General features: G+C 39.3%; 2 protein-coding genes across 2 annotated transcripts in view; both read left to right on the top strand.

Annotated features, from left to right (window-relative positions):
* The window catches only part of osbpl3b (oxysterol binding protein-like 3b), a 56,699-nt gene extending 47,816 nt beyond the window's left edge, over positions 1-8,883 (top strand). Inside the window, exons 17-23 of the mRNA XM_008291036.1 lie at positions 944-1,007; positions 1,115-1,193; positions 1,492-1,636; positions 4,240-4,384; positions 4,471-4,597; positions 6,834-6,956; positions 7,096-8,883. Coding sequence (XP_008289258.1) covers positions 944-1,007; positions 1,115-1,193; positions 1,492-1,636; positions 4,240-4,384; positions 4,471-4,597; positions 6,834-6,956; positions 7,096-7,192 — 780 coding nt within the window. The 3' untranslated portion in view covers positions 7,193-8,883. The remainder of the gene's footprint in view (positions 1-943; positions 1,008-1,114; positions 1,194-1,491; positions 1,637-4,239; positions 4,385-4,470; positions 4,598-6,833; positions 6,957-7,095) is intronic.
* A 3,128-nt stretch (positions 8,884-12,011) lies between these two features.
* The window catches only part of gsdmeb (gasdermin Eb), a 15,489-nt gene continuing 13,135 nt past the window's right edge, over positions 12,012-14,365 (top strand). Inside the window, exon 1 of the mRNA XM_008291061.1 lies at positions 12,012-12,128. The gene's annotated coding sequence lies outside the window, so the exon portion shown is untranslated. The remainder of the gene's footprint in view (positions 12,129-14,365) is intronic.

Raw genomic sequence — 14,365 nt, 5'->3', positions numbered from 1 at the left:
TTGTATGACACCTTTCCAAAGCAAGGCAATAAAAAGTATTATACAGCACCTTTCTGACTCTATCCATCAATGTGATGGCATCTGCACGTGTCGGCTTCATGACTGAATGAGCACTCAACTCAAGTAGTCACATTTCCATAGAATTTTTTGGCACAACACAAGCCTGAACTGGAGCCATCGCACTGACGGATAGTCAAGTTAAGTCAAGTTGCCATTATTTATATCGCACATTTTTTATAGGCACACACGAGAACAATTTGAGTTGTGTGAAGCGATTTGTAAAAGGTTTTTTTTGCACATTTCAGCACAAATATGCTCCAAAAATGCAGTGAAAAAGTCTGTTTTCTGCTAAAATGAACACCTTTTCTCACTTTTCTGTACAGTTTTACCATCCATTAAATAAAATGTTCTGTGATGAAGACAGTCAGATCAATAACTCTCAACACAGAGCAGGAGCTAAAGTTTATTTTGTTGCCTTCAGCTGTTTTTAGGAGTCTTTCCTCTGAGTTTATTAAGTATCTGCAGCATTAAACAGCAGCAGCAGTATCCAAATCTAGAGATCATGTAAATTTACACATGTGGAACAATAGCTGTTTAATTTTACGAGAGCGCTTTTCCTGATTTTATTTAAGTCTTAAGTTTTGTTTTATAACTTCTTGTTCTATTTTGTGTGCTATTTTTCTGTGTGCTTATTTTATTTCAATTTTAAATTTATTTTATTGAAAAGCACTTAAGCACAAAGTTTATAAGGATCTAGCAACAGATCACACTGTCGAACATCATATCATGTCTCTCTCTGTCACTGAGGTAGATTTCTCTGAATGAAGCAGCAATGAACATTAATGTAGAAAGTCACCTTTGAATAGCAGAGCAAATGTTGCATATTCCATGTCTGAAAAGAGCTAATAAAGGACATACTGTTTGTTCTCCTTCACAACGTCAGGTCAGCCATCACCCACCTATCTCCGCTTGCCACGCAGAGTCTAAAAACTTTGTCTTCTGGCAAGGTAATGGAATATGAAAATGATTCGATCCATTCTTTAAAGTCTCAGTAGCAGCTGGTTGTGCAGACTAAATGCTAATTTGTACCGTTGTGTTTTTTCTGATTCTGTAGACGTGAGATGTAAGAACAAGTTCTGGGGAAAGTCAATGGAGATCGTTCCTGTGGGCACCACTCATGTAACTCTGCCAGGGTGAGTCTCTTCGGCCTCATTTACACGAGCGCTGGACTGACGCCCGGCCTCATCAGCATTACACTTCCTCATGCATTTTAAGGTGGAATTTAAATACAAATGGTATTTCTGTATGTGATTTATTTGGGACCAAGACCAAGAACTGTTAGAGATATAGTTGGTTGTAGACCACAATTGAGTGTGGCAGAATGTGGCTTGCCCACTTCTGAGTATAATCTGAATACAGATATCTTTGTGACACAAACACATACAGTTACAAATAAAATCTTTGTGTTATTGTTCTGATTCCTCACTCCAGATCTGGAGACCACTACGAGTGGAACAAGGTGACATCCTGCATCCACAACATTCTCAGTGGACAGCGCTGGATTGAGCACTATGGGGAAATCTCCATCAGAAACTCCAGCAGTGATGCTTGTCAGTGCAAGATCACTTTTGTTAAGGTGAGGCAAGAAAGCAAAACTTGAGCAGGCTACATCTGTATGCAGGGATGTAGCCATCCATACTGACCTTTATTACCCCCACAAACAACGCTTTCTAATCTAAGATTCACTCTGTCAATGACAAACAGCCATTCTTAAGAGAAGTGGGCCCATATATACAACAACCAAGCTATACAGGATTTCCATATACAACAAATTAGTTTCTTTTTCTTTTTTGTAACCTTGACAAGTCAGGCTGACTTACATAAGGTAAAACATGCTTTTTGGAGCCCACATGACACAATTTCCTCTTGGGCTTTTTTGTTTGTTTTAATGTTGCTGTATTTGCAAAAATGTATTTCCAGCAGGGAGTGAGGTCATGATCACTTTTTCTCAGCAGCAGCTAATGTGCTTTCACAGTCTGCTGCACTCTTTCAACGAAAAACAGGAGAACAATAAAAGCAAATAATGGCAATGAGCCTTGACGATTGACGTAAAACATGAATCCGAATGAGAAAAGCCTGACAGACGTGTGATGAATTAAAGGAAATGCTTCGGTGCACTTTTGGCATTGATTCTTCAAATCTCCAGAACTCTACTGGATGGATGGAGCCATTCTTCTTAAAGATATTCATTTGATGTGTTGATGATCGAGGTGATGAATGCTGTTTCACACGTCAGACCAGATCTCCTATAAGTGTTAAAATGGCTTTAGATGTGGAGAGTGTGAAGACCGTAACATATGATTCACATCATTTTCATACTCATCAAACCAGTCAGTGACCCCTGGTTCCCCAAGGACACAAATATTCCTAAACTACACCTTGAAAAAGCTCCTCACAGCATAAAAGAGCCACCAGGGAAGGGTTTTTTCTTTAATTCATGTCACCCATCTGCATTTTGTTAACTACAAACATGTGAATGAACAATGTGTAATTCTTTAGGACAGTTCCATGCAGGTTTTACAACTTGGTAATGGGACTTTGCAGGCATTGCACAAGTCTTATCCACTTTCAAACAGATTTAAAATCAATTAAACATGTTAAATTTAGGAATTTTGAAGACAGATTTAGTACCACATAGAATTCAGTCTCATAACTGTGTCAAAGTATGATAGAAAACCACAAGGGATGTTAATGTCCTCGTAGTATTTATGCAAGTAATATTTGCATATTTAGGTGCAGCATCCACTAAAACCTAAAAAACAATTTTATGTTTCAACAAAATAATGTTACACACAACAACAACAACAATAAAAAAACAACAAACAGCACATTATACAACATTTAAACAACAATTACTCTAAACCTTGGTGGAAAAACTATAGATAAAATTAGAAACTTCAATCCGTCATCAAAATCACTTCGCTCTTCATTTTTGTTTAATGCCAAAAAGATTCTGTAAAAACCAAAAAAAGTCTCCTCCATATAACTGCAAAACTATGTCCGACTCAGCTGCAACCGACAATCACGAGAAAAAAATTCAGGGACAGGCTACGCTAACACACAACAGACAGGAGAAAACCATGTAAGTAATAAAATACCTATACTATGTAGAATCGTCATATTTTCCAGTATTGGTAGCACCTGTGGGCACTGATTCCAGTATTTCTTTAAAACAAATAAAGAAATTCAATTACATTTGTTCTTTATTTATGATCTATATTATTAGAAATCTGTTATACCACAAAAAAAACAAAACATGTTTGAGTTCTCTGTACTTAAAGGTGCAGAACTTTGTATTGTAGTAAAAAAATGAGCCTACAGTGTGTAAAAATGTGACAAAAAAAGAATCTGCTTGGACTTCAGAGGGTTAAAACACAAAGGCAGTTTGAGGTGCAGTTGTATGTTTTACACTGTAGATGCTTTGACTTGATTTGCAGTTCTCCAGAGTGTGTGACCTTTGACTGTTGCTGTATTTTTTACAACACCAGATGAATTTGTAATGCGTTTGCAGTCAACGTCTTACATTTTTCATATACCCGAAGTAACACAAATAGTCGAAGCAAAAGAGCAGATTTTCGCTCAATACCGCTTTGCTCCATCACAAAATGAGCCATTTCTGAAACAAAATGGAATTTCCTCAGCTTTCACGATGACAAATTCACTGTCATCTAAAGTCAAGTTTGGTAAAAACTGTAAAATATAGTGATGCATACATCGTAAAATGTAAGTGTACCCTCTCATCCGTGATTTGTTTGTTTTGGCAGATATTCCTGTGACCCTGTAGGGGGTTTTATCACAGTAAATGCTGTTTTCCCTTCATTAGTCTATACTTCTTCTACCACCCAGATGCTGCTCTCCACCTGCATGCCAGCTAGAACCCCTACGTGTCTTCAATGCCTGATATATGGAAGCTGTTACTGAGAGGAGAAGGTTAATTGCCTTAGTGTGAGCCACTTGAAAGACCTCCTGAAGCTGTGCAGGATAGCAAGTCGAGACATGTCAGAGCTCATTATGCATCCTCCACTCTCATTACTCACAGCGGTCCCGGCAACAGGCACGGGGGATCAGGATTGTTGACGCAACAGCAACATCTGCTGACGACAAAAGGACATTATCGTGAGCTCATGGGGCGCTGTTCAAACTCGCCTGCTAATCCACACTGCTCTTCTTGTTACACAGGCCAAATACTGGAACTCAAGTGTGAATGAGGTGGAGGGATCGATCACAGACAATAAAGGGAAGGTCATCCACAGGCTCTTTGGAAAGTGGCACGAAGCTGTTTTCTGTGGAGACCCGCCTTCAGCCAAGTGCATCTGGAGAGCGAGTATGGCAAGACATAAAGCTCTGTTACAGTGTGTGTCCATGTGTTTTCTTGTCTGCCGCAGCTGATGTTGTTTGTGTTCAATGCAGATGCAATGCCGGTGGACCATGAGCAGTACTACGGTTTTACAAAGTTTGCAATTGAGCTGAACGAGTTGGACCCGTCCCTGAAACTGCTGCTACCACCTACAGACACCCGACTACGAGTGGACCAAAGGTAAGAGGAAAAGCTGTCAAAATTAAAACCTAATAGTGTATTTACATGCACTTAAAGACATCCTCCAATGAAATTTTATTGAGCTAACATGTCCATATTGTGTTTTTATATGCTAAGAAACATATCATAAACTGTCAACCTTGAAACTGATGACAGTCCCACCAACACAGATTTCCAGGTTTTCATATGCAACAAAACTGACCAACTCAATCCTGTCAACTTTGGGCGTGCACCTTTTTAAATTATTATTCTATTTTTGTGTCAGTTTGAACACTTTTTGCTGAATTACTTCAACATTATAACTCACCACTGTGTAGCGTAGAGTAGTTTTAAGCCCTTCTTAGACATGGGAAATGCTATAACATTGCTGTTATAGTGACGGCAATCAGTCATTCAGACATAGATCACTACAATTCTTCATTCAGACAAACCACGACATTGACGGAGACAGCGACGGTCGGATATTCGTCACACATTTAGACAGTTTTTAGAAATGATTAATAAAATGGCAGCTCCATTTATGAAAATATTCAGGGCCCCAAACTGTAAAAAAAAATCTCACAGCTTTTCTCCCTGAACAACAAAACTAGAAAAAAAAAAAACAACATGACGAGATGACGAGAAGAAGAAATACATTCAGCCAAATCAAGTGTCATTCTACTTGTATTTCCAAATGCAGACTTGGAATTCATCAATTCTTCTTGTTCCTGAACTTCTATTTACACAAAACACAGAAATAACAATTTAGACAGAATATCAAGTGATGCATAACACATAAGGATGCACTCACAACAAAAGACTGAATCAAAACTAAGTCCATACAACTATTCAATTGTATTCTTTTCAATTTTATTCATATATAGTCAACTGACAGCATTTGTTACTTCATATAACAAGGTTACGACCGTACAAAATTACGCAGAGAAACCCAATAAATTCAACCTTTCCTTAGGATTCCCCTTAAGCAGCACTTAGCAATAGCCAACAGCTAATGTCCTAGTTTATTTATGATTTCCTAAATACTGAAAATGGTGTCTATGCGTGATGATAATCTAACTGCTACTTTATCAGCAGTAAAATATCAATACTCTGACAGCTGTGATGGAGCTCAGGACTCAGCGTGGGGGACAGCCGCTATGTAGCTAATGATTTATCTGCAGCTAATAAACTGTGACTGCATGTGACCTGCTGTTAGGTCCCGATCGATCCCATCTCCATGTCAGGGATAATTTATAATTGTAAGTGATTCATGAAGTTACTGTTGTTGCTCCACATGCATGAATGCATGAAACTCATGCGTAGGGATTCTGCTGCTGTCTGATGCTGCAGGTATTTAATATACTCAGAGGGAAGACTCCTACAAACAGCTGGAAGCAGCAAAGTAAACCCAAAAACCTGGACTGCATTGATTTTTGGTTCATCTTATTCGTCTCAGTTATTGCAGTAAATATGAGATAGATGTGAAACTGTGGGGACAAGAGAATGAGAAAAAGGTGTTTGGAGAAGGAAGGAAGCAAAGGTGTAAAGCTAGAGGCCATTCTAAGGTGTGAAGTTATTGTTTTCATGCTATAAACTTTAGTCTTGCTGAAATGAAAGAAAATGAGTTTTAAGAGTTTAATAAATGCCAGGAGAGGGAGCTTAAGCAGCCTAGGTATTGTCCTACTTTCCCAAATGTAAATGAGAAACAGTTATTAAGTAGGGGCGAAAGGTTGCATAAAACCGAAAACTGTCAAAAAGTTCTGATATAAAACCAGCTCAGTGCTGGAGAATATCTTAGCAACGCACCTTTTATAATCTGACATGATGGATCTCTGTGAATTTCTCTTGACGTGCTGTCTTGAAAATCGCACAGTACACTGTGATCAAAATAGCACAAAAATAGGCACATCAATATTCAAGATAAGAATAGCAAGCAAGTTCAGATGCTTTCAGATTCATCAAACTATGTTTAGCTCGCATTTTTTAAGATTTGAAAATCTTGTAAACTAACCACTGCTGCCCTGAGGCGACACAGAAAAGGAGGACTGGCCACTTTGCCATCAAAGTAAAAAAAAAAAATGACACCACTTCAAGCCCGTTCTTATCATCAGTAATCAAGAGTTATGTTCCATTCCGTTCTATTCCTCTTACATTGATGACTCAAAACCGAAAACCAGGGGTGAAGATTGGATTTGAATATAGAAGATGAATGTTTGATGGTGTTTGCATAATGAATGTGTCTGTGTCTCGCTGGCAGGCTGCTGGAGGAGGGAAACTTGGAGGCTGCAGAGGAGCAGAAGCAGCGGATTGAACAGCTGCAGAGAGACAGACGGAGAGTCCTGGAGGAGAACAATGTAACACATCAACCTAAATTCTTCAGGTAGCCTGAATATCGAGACTTATCTGTCTGTCACCATGAAAGTCACATCTGGGAAGGTCACTGTGTCTTATGCGCTCTTTGCAGTGTTATCTGCAGCATTTCGCCTGTCTCTCATACCGTCTTCTTTTTGTCTCCACAGAAAGTCCAAGGACGATACCTGGGTGAGCAACAGCACATACTGGGAGCTGAGGAAGGACCCCGGCTTCACCCATGTAGATTTCCCGACACTGTGGTGATCCACCCGAGCTGCAGATCACACACATTTGCACAGCCTCTACTGTGATCCAGACTGGTTCTGATGATGTCTGTAACCCGGTCTTACCATCCACATCCAGTACTGTTCTTCTGTATTGCGGTTCATCCAAGTTATTGCCTTAATAGCAAGTGCTTATCTAAGTTGTGTAAACATGTTTATGCAAGCATATTATACGAATGTTCATCAATTTAGGGCAGTTTTTGCCCACGTTTCCACCCGTTATGTTGTGCAAAACCACTTAAACTGAGAAAAGGAAAACTACTTAGTATAAAGGATGACATTCCTTTCCACAGTTTATCTACACTAGCTTCAAATGTACTGAACAACTTTAGTTGTCGTCTTATCATGGACATTTTCTACCTCTGAGATAAACTAGCCTTGATATGCCATTGATTAAGTGTACACATCCGATATTTATTCTGCATCTGCCTGATGCCTTACTGGTTGTACTCACGTTGTTTAATTTATTTTCGTTGCAATGAAAAATCTGTGTTTTGTAGGGAACAATCAAGAGTTGTTCAAGCAATCTTTAAAGGTGGAGTCAGCGATTCTAATCCAATACTCAGTTTTGTGTGTGGAGTGGGAGAAAAAAAAAAAGCTGATGTTCATGCACAGCCAAAGCTCTGTAAGGTCAATTCATGGTTTTTGAAGTGACAGATTTGGACTTTGAAAGCAAACTTTCATGCAGTTCTCTTCATATTACAATAGATACAGGTCAGTTTGCTATGCAGACAGTCACATTGCCCCTCATATTGAACGCTATGTTTCTAAAAAAGCTGTGACCTTGCACTTTTTACAGGACATAGCAGCTGATTCCAAACTGAACTGTAGCACTGTGTCAGTGTGATTATATATGAGGTGTGGCGAGCACAGTGGTTGGACATAGCACAGGGTATCTGGAGAATTTAGAACTTCCCACTGTGTTTGAACTCTGTAGATGGAACACATGTACAAATCAAAGCACCTCAAAGGTCCTGCGGCCACGACTTCAATTACAACTCCTGTAATGATGAAATATAAAGATGTGGATGATGGAGGAATTCCTGACACAGTCTCTGTTCACAACAAGTTTTAGGCACCTTTTTTTGCTGGAACATGAGCATCAAGCACGGTCACAAATTTTGGGCTGCACGGGGAGGTTTGCAGAGGAGTCCTCGCAGACCAGGGTGGATGAGAAAATTTAGGTCTTGTAACCCCCAAGCAGACAAATGGATGCAGAAAGAATGAACTGGCGTCAAATGTGTCACGTGCAAGTTTCCAAATATGCTTAAGAGTTTTACAAAAATTGTAGGTCTTTGGTAGATAGTTGTGGTCAACCTTTCTGGAGTGTCACCACAAAGATTGCTGCAAGGAAATGTTTTCATATGCAAATTACATTTAGAAGCTTACGGTAGACGAATGATGGCTTCATCCTTGAGAGAATCGCAGACTCGACCTTTAAATCGTTACCGAGCTGAACTTCTGTCTCGTAACAGTAATTACTGCTTTCCGCTCTGACTGTGTGAATGATTGTGCAACTATGAGCAGCTGTAGCAAATATCAAGCCATTCAGCCATTTTTATGTCCACTTTATCCATCGCACCATTGTCTATCTGGACCCTGGGCTGTGGGACCAAAAGTGTCCAAATCTATGCTCCATGAGCTCAAATAAAATTTCTGATTCTTTCTCTTTTTTTTTTTTTGTCGAGTCATTTGTGGCTGTTTAAAGTTAGAGCACTAACATCATTTTACTTAAAGTTCAGGTGACTTTTGTTAAATCTGAGATGATATGTTCACTAGAAGAGTAGATGTCTACTCCCTTGTTTTGATGGTCAGGGATTACCGTGACACCATAAATAACATCACAAACTGTTCAGGTAATTTCAGAGACATTGTAAGAAGGAAATAACAGTATCTAAGAACCCAGGCCTGACTTCAAAACATCATGCTGTGTGGAGTTTTAAAAGCTCAATCCTTCTGTTCACTCATGACAGCAATAATACAGTGACTGTAACGAGCATAAATATAATCAAAATGACCTTAATATGACACCTTAATATATCAAATACAACGATTTAGTTCATAAATATGAGCATATGGGCAAATATCATCCTTTCCTGAGTTGGTTCAGAAGATATGAAGCAGCTGCTGCAAGGCAATTTTGCTCAATTTCTGCAAATATTAAAGGCCTCAAAATGTACCACGTTTCATGCTTTTATGAAAAAGTGAACATCTTTTTCATATTTCACATTTTACTATTACCTCAGATGATGACTTGTCAGGCAGGCAACTCCATCAGAAATGTTGGCTAAAACAGGAAACGAGTACAACAACAGAATCATCAGCTTTCAGGATCAGAGGTCTATTTTATGCATTCAGTCCAGCTCTTGTCTTGTTTTTGCAATCACAGAAAATCTCCTTGAATATGTCCCTGTTGATCTTTAAGGCCATTAAAAGCATTTGATTAAAAACATTTGCAAAGTTCAGTGGGTGTGAAAGCATAATCGTCCTAAAAGACTCATTGCCAAACCTTGCTCGTTACACAACTCCACACATTAATTATGTGAAGTAACAAGTCCTTAAGGTGAGTCTTTACAACCTCCTCAGCTGTGTTTTGCTTGAGTGTGGGGCAAAAATGAAATTCAACTGTTAAAATATAGAACTCCCTCGTCTGTCTTCCAGATTTATGCTTTGACACTCAAAAGCTGATAATGTGTGTTTATGACTTGTTGTCCATTCTACTGTACTATAACCAGAGCTCACAGGTAATATGTCAATTATGGAGGACTGTAAAGGGGATAAACTCTGACAGGTGATGGTTTTTAGCAATTAATTTACTTTTAATGTATTTATTAAAAGGTGAAGTACAACGCTGCCTCTACCTGGTAGAATTATAGAATTAAATAAAGGACACGAAAAACAAAATGGTGATTAATGTCCACCTTAAGCTGGTGCTTCCGACTAAATTTTATTGAAAGTAGAGAACATGGGTAGAACACATACAGTCTATGGCAGAACAGTGTATTTGTGGTTGATGCTAAAGAGCCACTAGGTGGCAACAAATAAATATGAATGGAACTAAGTACAAAGACAGGACTGACAGTCTGTTAGGGGGCTACACATGTAGGTAAACAGTGAAGTTACATCCAGGAACTACTTTTTATGGACAGAACTTTTTTTTGAAACCATTTCTCTACTGCTATTGTTACTAACCACCGTCAGTTCTACCACATCATGTATGTATCCCTATAGGTTTCACATGTATAATTGCTGCGTGTAGTCCCGTAGTTTTTGCACATAGTCCTACAGATTTCTAAGACTTAGATAAACTTTAATGATCCACAAGGGAAATTGTTCTGTCACAGTAGCACAGAATAGATAATTATTTAAGAATATAAATGTAAAAAAGCAAGCAGGAAAAAAAGGAATACAATACAGATTTCCATATGTACAATTTACAATTGTAAAGGGTTTTTTTGTTAGTTTTTTTTGCCAAGTGAAGAAAGACAATGAAAGAAATAATAAAATAAAGTAAAATAAAATAAAACAAAAATACATACTGATAGACTGGCGACCTGTCCAGGGTGTCCCCTGCCTTCGCCCTAAGTCAGCTGGGATAGACTCCAGCCCCCCCACGACCCTAATGAGGATTAAGCGGTGTATAGATAATGGATGGATGGAAAAATACTTTCTACTACTTTCACATGTAATCCCATGGTTTTTGCATGTACCTAAATAAGTTTGTGATGTAATTTCATACAGGGTGACCAAACGTTCTGTATTCCCAGGACATGTCCTGTTTTGATGTCCTGTCCTGGACGTCCTGGTTGTTTTTTATAAAGTGATGAAAATGTCCTGGTCCTGTCCTGGAGGAGGCATACTTTTAAAGTACTGAAATTATCAGGCATCTTTACGTAAACTTCAAGTATCATTTGAGTATTTCATTGCCAGGCCGAGTGTCCTTGTTTTCAGTTCCACATTCGTAAAGGTTTACACACATGAATTTACACAGGCTTCACATGTACACAACACACAAGTGTTTCAAAATTACACGTGCCCCGTGTGAAAATGACAGGTTTCCACTTATTTCACAAAATCACGTGTACATGTGGTCAAAACCACACAGGAACATCTGAAATTCATGTGGTTTTCCTGTTCGGGTAGTGTGATAGCTGGGCAGAAGTCCTGAGAACAACAAGGACACTTCTGCCAAAAATGTCTTACATGCACTGAGAGTATTTTCTAGTCAAATACTTTCGGAGAGTACTTTTTCTCTCCTTTAGATTCATGGAGTGGCAACAGAATGTATGTGGGTGTGTATGTAGGTACATGTATATATGTATAGATATGGGTATGTATGTATTTTGTCTGTCACTCACATGAAGTCTTATTATTTATTATTATTTTTTATTTATATATATAATTTACTTTCTCTATTTTTTTTAATATGTTAAAATTAAAGAATGAATGAATGAATGAATGAATGAATGAAGTATGTAATCTAAATCGTAATTATTTTCAATCAAGACTGAGTGACTAACAATGAATGATCTGCAGTGATTTACTAAAGATTAATTAGGACTACCACAGTGAATGCATGATCCTGACAGAGAATCACAGGAGGTGGGAATGTGATTATATGTGAGTGCAAGGGTGTTGGGGAGATGACATATATATGGAAATACTGAAACACTAGCCCACAAGCTGACTTCCGGTCTGCAGAAGCACGGACACCCGCCCGTATGAAAACATCTGGTTCCGCCACTGGAGCGTCTTATTGTGAAGGGCGGAGCAGCCCTGAGTCTTTGTCCCCAAACACAAACCTGTCAAACTGAACTATCTCAGCCGGGTGCGGAGGAAACCGCTGTCTTCTCTCAAAGTGTGGCTCCAAAGAAAGTTTCTGCTTCTTCACTGAAATCGAGGACTTCAAGGAAGCGGTAACACACTTTGCTTTGTTTTTGTTTTTGTTTTTTTTATGCACACGCAGACTAAAGTCCGATTTGGAGCACAACAACACAGTCCGTTTGTTGATGCTGCTAGCTAGTTTTAGCTAGTTTTAGCTAGTTTTTAAGTGTAAAAGTAATGTTTGCAGGATGCTTCAGTAGGTAAAGTACGAGCTGTACTGAGTTGGGAGGAGTTTGTTTTTAAAGGAGAACAAAGGAGGGAACATGCTAGCCGGTTTTTAGCCCGAGGGAGAGCTCACATGGGTGGGACTGTCTTCTCATTAGCCGGCGCTAGCTTGTCATGACAGGGAGTGAAAAGTCAAAATAGTATCACCCCTTAATGTTTGCGTTGTTTCTAAGTTGCACAGATGATAGTTTTCTCTAATCAAATATCAGGCACAAACACTTTAGACACACTATTTTGAATATACTGGGCCCAAAGTAGAAATTAAATGTGAAACAAGTGAATAAACTTGACACAAACTGAGCAGACCTGAGATTTCCAATCAGCCTCATTGTATGGCTTTAAAATGAGCTGCCAACACCAGAACTGTCTCAGTTTTGGACCTGTCTATCTGTATGTTTGCATCATGGCTTCAGCATGGAAAAGGACTCATTGAAGAACTGGAAAGTCTGATTGTAAGACTTCACAGTTATGGAGAAGGAAGATCAGATTTAAATGGTTGAAAACAGAATCAGGAGGCACAGAAGGAACCATGGTGCCGCTAATCAGAGCAAAAAACAAAAGTCACTTCGACTCCTTTCGAATCAGATGTTTAAAATTAAATCCGTCTAAATAGCCAGATACCACTAAGATTTACAGTTTTGCTTTATTTAATTCATGCACTCTCTTGTATATTCTGGTAGTTTGGGTGATGCAACCTTTTAAATTTGGTTGAAGGGGGAAAAAAGCAAGTTCCACAGGGTGATAAATATACAAACCTGTTCTCAAACACACCAACCACATAAAGTGTTTAAAACCTTATTAACATTTGCATGTAGCTGGTGGAACATGGCATGTCTGATTCTTCCGTAACACGTTTGTTTTGTTCCGTGAAAGCTGTGAATGCGTTTGTTGTTGTTGTTTGTTGTGCAGTGGAAACATGTAGGATAGTAAAGCTACATTAGCTCACAATAAAATGCCATAAAATGTAAATAATTAACAAAGTTACTGCTGATGAGTAAATTGTACTCCACCCTTCCGTTAATTTAGAGACAGTTTGAGTCCTGCTGCTGTGGGATGCTGCAGCTCTTTAATAAAGTCAAAGACAATTAAAGCCGCAAGCGGCCAAGGACGGGTCCTGGCACGATGCTTGTCGGCCTTTGCGCACGTTGGGGTGTGGCGCAAACCTGCTCCGGGCGGGACTCTGATCCGGCGAGTAGATTTCCGACCAGATTGGAGCCATAGACTGTATAAAAGATGGACGTAGCAACCGGCCCTGAATAATGAAGTCAACCCGGAAGTGTCAAAAACCTGCAATATCACTACGTCCGCTAGTCCTGGCTCCAAAAAGCCCTGGCTCCCATAGAAATGAATTGGAAAAGAAGTGATCACATATCACGAAATACTGCATTCCTCCAGCTCAGGATTTTTTTTAAATTAGTTTTCATGGTCAAATCCAGAGATCAGGTGGCCAATCTGAAAATAAATCAATACTGAATTTTTAAAAAATCGTCATAATTTTGCGGGCCAAGGGGCGTGGCTGGCTTGATTGACAGTCGGCAGCGACCATACAGATGAAGCCAGCAGAATGTGGGTGGGCAGAGAGAGCCTGCCTCTCAATGGCTCCACCCCCCTCCCACGATTGTTGCATCACTGGCTCCAAAAATCCAAGATGTCAACCAGGAAGTAGCAAAACCCTGGCTTCATTTTCTCAGTGCAGGAACCAACGGGTGACGCCACGGTAGCTACGTCCAGCTTTCATACAGTCTATGGGACAAACGTGCTTCCGACAGGACTCTGTTGAAATTTTGATAGCCGCTAAGGTAGAAAAGATATAAGTGCAGCCCATTTGCCATTTCCCATCTATACCTACTCAGGCTCTTTGTTTTGTGTGCCCTTTGTCTCTTTTGCATTACCATAAGGTACACAAAACATTTTGCTGTGCACTGTATCGTGTACAACTGTGTATGTACCAAACAATTGGATTGGATTTGATTATCAATGACTTGATTATCTCCCTTGCAGGTTTAATCCAGTTGGGAGATGTTTGCCATAGCTACCAGAAACT

Source organism: Stegastes partitus, unplaced genomic scaffold (assembly GCF_000690725.1).
Source record: "Stegastes partitus isolate 25-593 unplaced genomic scaffold, Stegastes_partitus-1.0.2 Scaffold711, whole genome shotgun sequence".
NCBI classification, from domain to species: Eukaryota; Metazoa; Chordata; class Actinopteri; family Pomacentridae; genus Stegastes; species Stegastes partitus.
Note: the sequence above shows the minus strand (reverse complement) of the source record. Positions and strands in the feature narration are given on the sequence as shown.